This window comes from Brassica napus, chromosome C3, assembly GCF_020379485.1.
Source record: "Brassica napus cultivar Da-Ae chromosome C3, Da-Ae, whole genome shotgun sequence".
Taxonomy (NCBI): domain Eukaryota; kingdom Viridiplantae; phylum Streptophyta; class Magnoliopsida; order Brassicales; family Brassicaceae; genus Brassica; species Brassica napus.
The window spans coordinates 3703298-3715587 of NC_063446.1; the positions used below are offsets into that span (position 1 = coordinate 3703298).

Genomic DNA, 12290 nt, shown 5'->3' on the forward strand with positions numbered 1-12290 from the left:
CTAACCCAGCCCAATTTAAAATTATTAACAAATATTTTATTTTCTATTTGACTATTTCAGATATTCAAACAACTTTTTAGTGGTACCCAATTATTTCTCACAGGCAAACAAAAAGGTGGAACCCAATTACAGTCCAAAATATAATAAACTTGCAGTAGAATATAAGATTTGGATTTTTGTATGAATAATATATCTTGTTTTTGCATCTTTCTGTCAAATAATATCACTTAGAGATTTAGTCCAATTTTCTTTTCTCAGCAGTCCAATTATATCTTTGTATTATCTTCTAAACCAAAACTAGACTAAAATCTGGTTTTATTAGTACGCGTCCATTAGTGGGGTTCACCTATTTGTATCCAAGGATGATTACGCTCTCTCCGAGTTTCACATTTTCATCCTCTGAACTTCAAATATATTACAAATTAACCCCTTTACTTCTGTTTGTGATTAACAAGCCCAAATTTTGTTTCCTTCCTCGGAATCTGCAGATGCAGAATTGAGAATTGTATTAGGTCTCTCTCTCTTTCTCTCTCAACGCTGCTCTCGAGAAAACCCAGCTGTCACTGGATCCCAAAGGACGAACCTTGTTGCATAATACATCTAGAGGTAAATTTACTGATCGAAAATTCGAATCTTTGCTTTAACTCCAGTCTAGCTGATTGCGTGGCCTCCGATCGATTTTGAGCTCCTTTGCAGATTGCTGGGCTTATTGTTCTGAGATCTGATGCTCTCTACTCGTTCGTTGTTTCACCGATGATCTTCCTGAGGATCTCTAAGTCATCTATCTAAAACCGTGTTAAAAAAGCTCATGTTTTTAGGGTTTGAGATTTGAATGGAACGTCTCGGGTTTTGGGGATTGCTGATGGGTAGTGTGGAAAAGTCATCGGATTCTCGAAAGTTAGTTACTTGCTCGAAGAATCGAGACGAAGAGAGTAGTAGTAGTAGTTCAGCTTCACCGTTGAAGCGTTCTTTGTCGAGGAACACGAGCCCCTCTAGGCAGATAGTTGTCAAGACGAAGCCTCGCGGTCTAGAGGAAGAAACAGTAGCTTCGTTTGGTAAACAAGTCGTTGCTGCTGATGTGCCTATGGAGGAGAGCATATGGGCCATGCTTCCTGAGGATCTGCTGAACGAGATCTTAGCTAGGCTGCCTCCGTTTATGATATTCCGAATCCGTTCCGTTTGTAAAAAATGGAACTTGATTCTTCAGGACAACAGTTTCCTCAAGTTTCACTCGAACGTCTCCTCTCACGGGCCTTGTCTTCTCACGTTTTGGAAGAACTCGCCTCAGGTTCCGCAGTGCTCGGTGTTTAGCTTGCCGCTGAAGACGTGGTACAAAGTTCCCTTCACGTTTTTGCCCTCGTGGGCGTTTTGGTTGGTTGGATCTTCGGGTGGACTCGTCTGCTTTTCGGGGCTCGATGGTCTGACTTTCAGGACTTTGGTGTGTAATCCTCTGATGCAGAGTTGGAGGGTTCTGCCGAATATGCATTATAACCAGCAGAGGCAGCTGATTATGGTTGTGGACCGTTCTGAAAAATCGTTTAAAGTCATAGCCACGAGTGATATCTATGGGGATAAGTCGCTTCCTACCGAAGTTTATGATTCCAAAACTGATAAATGGTCTTTGCATCAGATAATGCCTGCGGTGAACTTATGCTCTTCGAAGATGGCGTATTGTGATTCACGTTTATATCTAGAAACTCTTTCCCCTCTTGGTTTGATGATGTATAGGCTTGATACAGGGCAATGGGAACACATTCCAGCTAAGTTCCCGAGATCTTTGTTGGATGGTTACTTAGTTGCTGGAACTCAGAAGAGACTGTTTCTTGTGGGAAGGATTGGTCTCTACAGTACCTTACAAAGCATGAGGATATGGGAGCTTGATCACACGAAGGTTTCTTGGATGGAGATAAGTAGGATGCCACCAAAGTACTTCCGAGCGCTTTTGAGACTTTCGGCTGAGAGGTTCGAGTGTTTTGGGCAAGATAATTTGATCTGCTTTACGTCGTGGAATCAAGGGAAAGGTCTTCTGTACAATGTGGATAAGAAGATTTGGTCTTGGATCTCCGGGTGTGCGCTTCAGTCGTGCAACAGCCAAGTGTGTTTTTATGAGCCAAGATTTGATGCATCTGTCCATTGAATTATAATAATCATCTGGTTCAACATCAGTCCTGAGAATAATATATCAACTTGGCTGCTTAACAAAAGAAGGTTAGAGATTTTAAGTTGAAAAGCATTTTGTGTACCTACCTCCAATGTTGAGAAGACTTTGTCAGCGATGGTATGCTACACCACCAATGATTAACCACTTCGAGGAGAAAAACTGTAAGCTAAACTTGTTTCCAGCTTTATGTATATTAGCAGTTACTGGATATGAATACTTTCTATATATATATCATTGTCTCATCCATATGGATTTTCCTTTTCTGCATCTTGAATGTAAGTTTCACCTTGCAAATAATGAATGTTCAAGAATAATATCTCGTCTTGTTGGCTAACACTTTTAGAAAGAAAGGTTTAACTTATAACAGTGGAACATAGATTATGATCTTGAAGATGTGGGAGTTGTTACATACAAATCCAATATTTAAAACCTTCTACAAGAAACTAGGAAACCTAGCTTTGAGACACATTCCTCACAGCTTAGTCAACTCATAGAAACTGATAGGGTGAGAGTATTTGGCAGACTTGCTGAATGTATTTTCATCTAAGATTTTGTTGGCAATCTCGGTTGGATGAAATGCATCCCAGAAAAACGTAGTGATGCCTATCCAAGCATGGTTGCTGCAATGAAAGGCACGTTAACCCTCCTCCATATCTTCCACTACCGCAGCATGCTTTGTTTGGTATCACAAGACCTGCAAAAATTAGAACTAAAGCTAAGTTTTGATATTAAAATTAAGCCTAAACCCCCCTTATTGAATAGATATGTTGAGGTCATTGTTACCATATCTAGAGGGATTCACAACCATGTCATGAAAGAGATCATAGAAGTTTTGATAGACAAAGAAAGATCCTGGAAGAGTTGTGTTGAGAGTGTTTGGTAGATCTTTGAGACGGCTATTGAACATTGAAACCAAATTGAAGCGTCTGTTCCGGAAAGCGTTTCTTCCTTACAACTATACACGCACAATGTATATAATCAACTACAGAACCTTCGTCAAAGCAACAAAACGGTTGACGAGTATGCGTCTGAATTTTTTACGCTTCTATCCAGGAATAATCTTCTCGAGACTCAAGATCAATTGGTGTCAAGGTTCATCGGAGGGTTAAGACAGCAAATACAAAATCATCTATTGTTGTTTAATCCCAATACCGTCTCGGAAGCACATCAACGTGCTGTCCGTATTGAGCAAAATTTGCGCACCACGCAGAACTCTTGGTCATCAACAAATACACGAGCACGATCCACCAGTTCTACGGACACAACTAGCGGATCTAATACAGAATCAGCTGCAAAGGATACTCCAGCAAGGAGTAATGATCAAAATAATGTTGCTGGACCTTCCCGAGTTACTCGACCGGCGACGTTCAAATGCTTTAACTGTGGAGAAATCGGCCATCGGCAGACAAACTGTCCTAAGTGAATCTTCTTATCCAACGAAGATGTTATATATGATGAAGAAATCGTTGATGAACAACCTGAGACCAATCAGGAAGACTTGGTCTCCGGTGATACGGGCCATCTTTTGTTTTTTCGTCGGACGTTGTGTTAAGATTATTGTTATGATGTATTCTCTCTCTCTCTTTTGTTCTCTTGTGTATGATATGGATAAGGAATAAAGGAACTAACGGTATTTCTCGAATCCCAACACGTAGTACTGATTACACGAGAAACGATAAAAGAGTGGATCACATACGATCACTCTGAAGGACACATACGTCTCTTCTCACAACAATCAACATGAGGAAAGTCTGAACTTTATTCTTCTTATTTATAAGCAAAATCTGACTCGCAAAGCCTCCCTCTCATCCCAAGGCTTTGCTCGCTTCTTCCTTTGCGTCTTGCGCGACGTCCCCACTCTCTCAGTTCCATTCTCCCTCATACGCTTTCGGAAATACACTTGCTGCATCGTATCACGTTGATGAGTCCTCAGGTCTCGTCCTTTTACCATCGATTTGTTGCTCACTTTAGTAGCATTATGGCTCCGATTACAGATTGCATTAAACAAAAGCAATTTGTGTGGTCTCTGGAAGCTGACAACGCGTTTACTACTATCAAGAACAAGTTGATGTCAGCCCCTGTTCACGCCTTATCCAACTTCGCTATTCCCTTTGAGCTACATTCTAACGCCTCTAAAACAGGCATTTGTGCCGTCTTGAGTCAACAAGGCAAGCCCATTGCCTTTTATAGTGAGAAAATTGTTGGGGCTTGCGGTTGGTATAGTACGTATGATTGGCGCCATTATCTTTTTCATCGAGAGTTTGTGCTCTTCGCTGACCATGCTGCGTTAAAACACATGGGATCTCAGGATAAAGTATCAGCCATGCATCCTGGTTTGCCTACCTGCAACCATTCACATTCGTCATTAAACACAAAGCTGGTGTTTTGAATAAAGTTGCTGATGCTTTAAGTCGCCGCCAAGGTCTACTGGCGACATTGCATACCACCATTACAGGTTTTTTAGTCCTTCCTGATCTTTACCCTTCTGATATTTTCTTTGGGAAGATTTGGCAAGACGCTCTCGCAGGTCGTACGTCCGACTACTTTGTGTTAGATCAATTTTTGTTCTACGGTGTTCGACTTTGCATTCCTGAATGTAGTCTGCGACTCCATATCAACCGAGAGCTTCACGAAGAAGGTCATGTGGGCAGGGATCGTACTTTGCAACTGGTTTCCACCTCTTATTATTGGCATACGCTACGTCTTAGGGTGAGTGTATTATGTCACTTCATGCATGTGTGAACTGTGTGGTTATGATTTAAGTAAAACGTATTCAAGACTTAGCGGGAATGTTTCATTACGCCCCCTCTATGTAATAATTTAAATGCAGCAAGATATCTCATATCCATCGTTTGGAGTACTTAAATGAAGAGAAAACAATCTTTGTAACCATTGCTTCAAAATCCAGCAATATGTTTTAATCTCACAATAAAGACACTACTTCTCTATAAACTGATAAGCCATAACACGTCACCTATCTCCTATACAAAAGAACTTAGATAGTCTACCTTAAAAGACAGCGCAGCTAGTGGATATTGAACTTAGCTGGTTGACGTTCTGCAAGAAGAACACCACCTGATTCCTTCATCCATGGCTGGTCGACCAAGACTGCTAACTCTCTGCAAATGAGGCTTGCCACTTCGATCTTCACCACACATCACGTTGCAGCAGAAGACAAGATATCTGGTGGAATATTCAAAGCTTGCCCAAGTTTGATGTAAAGCTGGACCCCAAGGAAGTAACAACTTCCCCTCAATTCAATTGCCGCCCTAGAAACCTCATTCTGAAAATGATACTTAAACTGCATACAACAACATTGCTCAAAAACATAAAATAATTGAAGCTTTTTTTTTTTTTTTTTCTAACAAGAATCTAAAAACCCCAAAACCAAGTTAAACACTAATGGAGTTGCCTAATGGATGGTTTAACGCAACATCTATCAAAGATATATACAGACTCATTGACTTTCTTGTTGAGTATATCCACTGCAAGAAAGCAGAGAGATCATATACCAACGGAAAGAACTCAACGCCTTCACCACAAACTCTGATCTTATTCCTTAGAATGATCTAAACATTGGACAAAGAGAGGCACTCGAAAGCAAGAGGCTGTGAAGCCAAAAGTCTAATACGGCAAACAAAAAGGATGGAAAAAAAACAGAGAGATAAATAATAATAATGATAATAGGTGGACTACTAGTTGAGTTGCACTAAGCTTGGAACATAATAGCAAGCATGTGAATAACAAAATGGGTACACAGATTCTTTTACAACTTGTTGTTTAAAGGAGCATGATCCATCATCATCCACTCCTCCTCCAAAAAAGATGTAAGCTATTTCACGAGTGGAGGTACCATTACGGCCGTTTTTATCAAAAAACACAGCGATTTTTTTCTCCTGGTCAATGAAGAAAGACACAGATCTCATGAAAACCCACCGGTGGGGAATGAGTTGTTGGATATTGGCCGACAAGAAAACCTTGCTGTTCCAGGACAGGGCATTGGGCAGCTCAATCGTATTGGAAACCCAGATCTCCATCTCCAATGTATGCTGGGACTGGAATAAAACCAGAAGCTGCTGCGGAGGATATTCTCCTCCAACACTTGATGATGATGATGATGATAAACTCAAAGCGTCTCCAGGAAAAGCCTCAAAGGGGAGAGGGAAAGGCAGGGAGAATGTCTCTGTTGAGAAATCAAAACAGATTAAGAAACTAATGGTTGCAAACCAGTAGGTATTTCCCTTCAAAGATAGGCCGCGTTCACCAACATTTATGCACCAGTTCTTGTCGAGATCAAGAATCCTCCATGAATCAGAGTTGAAGTCGTAGATTTTGAACTCAACGAATTTTGGGGGATAATCAACAAATCTCAGGATTTTGTACTGGGAACTAGTATTGTTGTATCCGAGACCATACGTGTACCTGTCCAAACGACCAAAGCGATCCAGTACGTGGTGATTATGTGTGTGCTCGATCCACCTGAGTTGCCCCCGCCCCCAATAGGGATTCCAAACCAATAGCCGGTCTAATTCTTTGGGAATGCAGAACAATAAACCGTCGCAGTGAAAGATTGTACACACATCGATTTGATCTAAGCCAATAAGTTTAGCTTCAGGATTTACAACAACAACTTCATCTTCGTCGGAAAGATTCAATCTCATCAACTGAACCCTATAATCGATCATCATAACCACAAGAGGGTGGTCCTTCTTCTTTGCTAGATGAGCAAGGTGCTTGTTTGCAAATAAGTGATCACATCTCGACAACATGTTCCAACTTTTGCAAGTAGATCGGACAAATCCCAGAGATGTCAACGGAACTCGACATAGCACCTCTTCCTCGATATCCCTTGGAAGATCCGACATCTTCTTCTTCTTCTTGATAAATCTATTTATTTAACCCCAAAAAAAACTTGTCACTATATATATATATATATATATATATATATATATATATATATTCCTTCTTGTCCGAACAATTCGGAAAACACACAAAAACAAAAGCAACTTACTTCTTGTCCTCGTTCTCGTTCTGTCTTGAGATTACAGATTTCTTCCGCCTCTCCTTATTACGATTCGATTACGATACAAGAACCCAAATTAATTAATTAAGAGAAGAACAAAAGAAAAAGCAGAAACACTCAAGGAACAGGAATCGAATTAAGACAGAAGAACCTAGGAGAGATGAAAACCAAAAGGAAAAAGGAAAAGAGTTTGTGATAAAACAACAACCGAACCGAAGACGCGAGGAAGAGGACTAGTTCAAAAGGCTAAACCGACAGAACAAAATAAAGACCCAAATTAGCTCAATCCGGCTGGTTCATGTCCACAAATAATTAGACCTCAAAGCCCAAATACCTTACCTAATTTGGGCCGCTAGATTTTCATATTACCACTCCACTTTGGGAATCTATATATCTATATATATAAAGTATAGTTTAATCCCTTCTCCTTGCGCCACGTCCTCTGCCACATAGATAAGTCGAGCTATCTCAGGCCGACACGTGTCACTCATCGTGTGTTGGGCTCCGGTTTTGTTGTTCTGTTCGGCCGAGACGGTTGAATGAACCTTCTAGCCCTAATTGATCGATCGTAGATCTGCATTCCGTCTCTCCATTCCTGTGGCAGCAACGCATGACGCCTGCGGTTCTTTCCTCTGACTGAAACGGACGGAGTTATAACTTTGTATCTCCTATGTGGGGTGGATTTGTATAAATATGTGAGTTTACCCTAGTCTTTTTATAATATAAACCTATAAATCTAGTTCTACCACAAGGAAACAAACATGAACAATATAAACACAGTATAGTCCTGTGTGTCAAGCCGTAGCCCATCAAGCATTTTAATGAATGTGTCTTTGACTTCTAAATCCCATATATGCATGTAAATTTGTAAAGGACACGAGGAAAGATTTTGTTTTTTTATTGATAGATACAAAAGAGATAATTTCTTAGCCTAAAAACTAAGACAAACCGTCACTTTGATCATAGACAAAGATCAAAGACGGCAAAACATAATGGAATACAAAAAAAAAAAGAGAGATAGAAATGAGAAAAGAATTAAATATAGATTAGAAGATGTTAATTAATATAAGAGCTGAAGTAGTTGAAACCATGAGGCAGAGAGTCGGAAACCGAAGGCATTCTACTGAACATTGGGCTGTGAACATACTCACCCTCGAAATAGTTAGCGGAGGAGTAGTCTTCCACGTCCACTGTTGTTGGCTGTAACAAGAACTTGACAAGTCACTCGGCAGAGGAGACAGCTCGTAGCTGCTGTTAGAATAACAAGAAGGAGAACCACCAAACATGTAACTACTATTGTCCACTTGATCAGACTGAGACCGCAGCGTTTGTGAATCTGTGGATGAATCTTGGTTAAACATCATCATGTAATCGACATGATCGTCTGGACAAGTAGGAGCAGGAGGGGAGGTAGAGGAGGAGGAGGATCGTCGGGAGAAACAATGAAGGTGACGGAGGAGGAATGAGGCATGTCTGAGTAGACAAAGTTGGTTCGGGCACTAGTGACACGCATGGACCGAGCAGCTCTATCGTAAGCCAGGGCAGCTTCCTCGGCTGTATCAAAAGTTCTAAACTGTTGTTGAGTCTCTTATCTCAGCTGCGTATCTTCCCCAAGGCCTCTTTCTTACCCCAAGAAACCTTGTACTGACCTCTTCTTGCTTCTTCTTGGTCTTGGATGTGTTCATCGTTCTGTATCCGGTTTATATTCTTGATATCCGATTTAGATTATTTATTCTAGTTGAAAGAGAAGAAAAATGAGGGAATGAATGTGAGTTGGTATCCTTTTGAGAACCCTTTTATATATATATATATATATATTTTATTTTTTTTGGCTCAACTTCAACATTAATTTCACAAAGCATTGGTACAAAGACTTAATCCCACTTGAGATTATACCACATAATACAATGAAGCAGTCTAGTTCCACTCTGAATCACTAAGTTGGATCCAACGTAACCTAACGTGCATCATGTATTTTTCAACCACAATGGGATGAATTCACTCCATGAAACGAAGTGAACCATCCCTTTAACCTCCTAAAATTCAACCTCAAATACAAGACAAAACTCAACACAAATGACCTGAAACCAATTCAGGATTATCATTCCTTGTCCTAGCTATTAGCATCCATAGAAAAAGCTTGAAGTCCTTGTACTAACTGGCCGACACCCAGAGGCGCGTTCCCAAATTGATCCGAGTCCGTTGGGTCTCGCTGTCTCAACTCTCAGCCGTAAAACCAGACATGGTGACCGGACTGAAAAGCGGGCTTCAGAAGCTTAAACACGTACCGTTCAACAAACTCATCGCTTCGGGTGGTGTAGAGCTTGTACCGCCAGATCTGAGACAGAACTTCAAATTCCGGCGCCGGGATGTAGATCTCCACCACGTACATCGATAGGGTTCACGTCTCCGGTTGACTACGCCATCGTCGTAAAGACCCCGTACATGTTGACTCTGAGAACGGAGAACAACCCACCTTCTGCTGACCATTGATTCTCTCCTCTAGAAGTCACACCGCCGCATAGGGAATGAGTTCCGCGCTGGAGGAGGAGAAAAACGAGTTAAGGAAATGGCATTAGGTGGAGATCATGTTTGCAACATGTGGTATCTCTTTCTACAACAAAGGCAGAGTACATGGCGCTTGTATACGCAGTTAAGGAGGCAATTTGGCTGAGAGGCTTGTCTGAGGAGATGGGTTTCGAACAATTTTCAGTGAAGATCTAGTGTGATTCGCAGAGTGCGATTGTGTTTGCCAAGAACAACATTCACCACGAACGGACTAAACACGTCAGCAGGAAACTCCACTTCATCAGAGATATCATTGAGAAAGGGGAAGTGATCGTTGAGAAGATACACACTTCGAAGAACCCTACAGACATATTACCAAAGTCGTTCATGTGATGAGGTTTGAAGCGGCTCTCAAAGTTCTCAGAGTGGCCAACCACTAAGTTTGGCATTGCCTGGCAAGTACATGAGTTGGCAACATGATAGCTGCAGATAGAGCTGATTAGTCATCAAGGTTGAGATTGTTACGTTGGTGATGAAGAATCAGCCATATTGGAGCATTAAACCAAGTCGAGATTGACAATTGGGTTATATTGCGTTGGGTTAACGCCTGGTTAATATTACTCAATGGTTTAATGTTATTAAATCGGTTATCAAGTTGTAGCAGACTTTGCTTATTATAAAAGCAAAGCTCGTGTGTTGTTGTAACCTAATCGAAATATAAGAGGAATGTATATTGTATTAGGGTTACAAACTTTAGGTCGTAGCCATCGCGTGATCTTAAAGAGTTAGCGATTTGCCTTGCCAGGCCCCAGAGATGTAGCCACATCGGTGAACTCTGAGTAATCAATTAATCTATGTGTGTACTCTTGTTCTTACTTCCGTTCTCATTCAATTCGTGCGTACTTGTGTTCCTAAGTGTTCTCGTGAGAGTCGCGTCGCGAATTTTGCAACGTCGATTTGAGGTTGAACAGCTTTGTGGTTCATATCGAACATCAAACGAACTTTAAACCTAACAAGTGGTATCAGGTGGTTGATTCAAGGTTGCTGAGTTTGGATTGCTTGGTATTTTCATCTCAACCCGACTGGTAATGAATTTATATTGTGATGGTTTATATTTTCATCTCAACCCAACTGGTACTGAATTGAAAAATTGTTTATGTGAAATTTACAAAACAGTAACTTTTGTCGACTGACATAAACCCTCTAATTGCATAATAAAAGAGAACAAAAAACTACTATTGAATGAATATGAGTTGGTCAAACAAAAGGGCAAACAAACTCGTTCCATTTACGGATGAATATGAGAGGTCCTAAGGAACTATCATGTGGAGGCATACTTAGGTCATGCCCCTACACAGGTGCCGAAGTATTGGCTTATGTTTTCGGTTTCTGTGTCTCCTTTTGGCTTGACTAGTTACACGATCTCCACTTCTAACAAAACAGGTACAATGTGTGCAAACATATACTAGGGCCGGTCCGCCCTACGGGCGGGATATGTGTAACTTATTACTTAGTTTGTATAACTGTTGTTAGATTTTGTTGTTTGTGTGTTAGGACTGCGATTGCAAGTGATATGTATGATAAATTGATATGAGTTATTTTGTTTGCTCATGATGATTGTATATTTTAGAGTTTGAGTGTCTAAGATACATGCTATGCTTTGTGTGTTTTAAAAGGTCAGCATGTTGTTGTTATTTCTTACGTTAAACTCATAATGGGTGGGTTACTTGTATTCAGTTGCTTGTATGATTGTTATGCGGGTTTTAAATTATCTGTTTCATTTTACAGAGCTTTCATGTTAATCTTGTTCAAGACAAACCAATACTACTATAAGTAAGGAGGAGGAAAACGTTGGTTTGGCTTACTTTAGGCTGAGATTTAGATATATATGTGTATTATCCTTTATTTTACCATCATGTATGTGTCAGGTTTTGTATATACTGCTTTTTGTCGATTTTTTTAGGGTTCAAACTTTCATAACGTATCATACTTAAATTTTATATTATTTTTTGTGTCACAACTTTTATATACAACTCATATTTTCAAGTGTTTATTTAAAGCTTAATAAGACTGAAGTGCTTGTGTAGTCCACTGAGTATGGCTATTTTTATAACTTGTTTGATCTTAGTGTCTAGTGATAGCTGCAAAAAAAGGTAAACGAATATCTGTTTATACTCGTTTGTTCTTTATAATGATTTATAAAATGGAATATAAAGGGTAGTGAAGGTAGAATTATTTCGTTTCAGATTTTGAGTTAGTGAGATGAAGAATTCCCTTTTTAAGTGGCAAGTTCACCTTCCTAGTGAAGAAAAGATTTGTAGTGCCAACTATTCAGAGCTATAGTTCTGCTGATTTTTGTTATGTTTGTGATGCACGGATTATTGCTTGTAAAATATGGTTGATATTGTTTGAATGTTTTACAAAGAATTATACACAGAGTTTTTTCTCTTCTTAAAGAACATGCTAGTTCATGAAGGAATGATGGTCGGAAACTTATAGTAACATCAACCTCCCGCAACAAATTAACCTTGACTATATTTGGAAAAGTATGAAGCTCATGTTTTTAAAAATGGCCGGATATACCAGGTTTGATGGTAT

General features: G+C 40.0%; 2 protein-coding genes and 1 pseudogene across 4 annotated transcripts; 1 reads left to right on the plus strand and 2 right to left on the minus strand.

Moving 5' to 3' along the window:
- The first annotated feature begins 348 nt into the window (after positions 1-348).
- Positions 349-2477, plus strand: LOC106432501 (F-box/kelch-repeat protein At5g15710). The gene is made up of 2 exons (XM_022698676.2): positions 349-606; positions 697-2477. The coding sequence occupies exon 2, from the start codon at positions 833-835 to the stop codon at positions 2135-2137; it is 1305 nt and encodes a 434-aa protein (XP_022554397.1). The 5' UTR covers positions 349-606; positions 697-832; the 3' UTR covers positions 2138-2477.
- Positions 2478-5694: 3217 nt separating this feature from the next.
- On the minus strand, positions 5695-7405 carry LOC106441469 (putative F-box protein At3g24580). 3 transcript variants are annotated; one of them, XM_048751973.1, is made up of 3 exons: positions 7173-7405; positions 6139-7048; positions 5695-5875 (listed from the first exon to the last, which is right to left on the minus strand). In XM_048751973.1, the coding sequence occupies exons 2-3, from the start codon at positions 7024-7026 to the stop codon at positions 5786-5788; spliced, it is 978 nt and encodes a 325-aa protein (XP_048607930.1). In that variant the 5' UTR covers positions 7027-7048; positions 7173-7405; the 3' UTR covers positions 5695-5785. The 3 variants fall into 3 exon arrangements, with proteins under 3 accessions (XP_048607930.1, XP_048607928.1, XP_048607929.1); XM_048751971.1 differs by having other exon boundaries at positions 5695-7048; XM_048751972.1 differs by having other exon boundaries at positions 5695-7079; positions 7173-7390.
- A 197-nt stretch (positions 7406-7602) lies between these two features.
- Positions 7603-9981, minus strand: LOC125584092 (annotated as a pseudogene).
- Positions 9982-12290: the final 2309 nt, after the last annotated feature.

Coding starts and splice junctions, on each gene's coding strand:
- LOC106441469 (XM_048751971.1), bottom strand. CDS start 7,026: ATGTCGGATCTTCCAAGGGATATCGAGGAAGAGGTGCTATGTCGAGTT.
- LOC106432501 (XM_022698676.2), top strand. CDS start 833: ATGGAACGTCTCGGGTTTTGGGGATTGCTGATGGGTAGTGTGGAAAAG.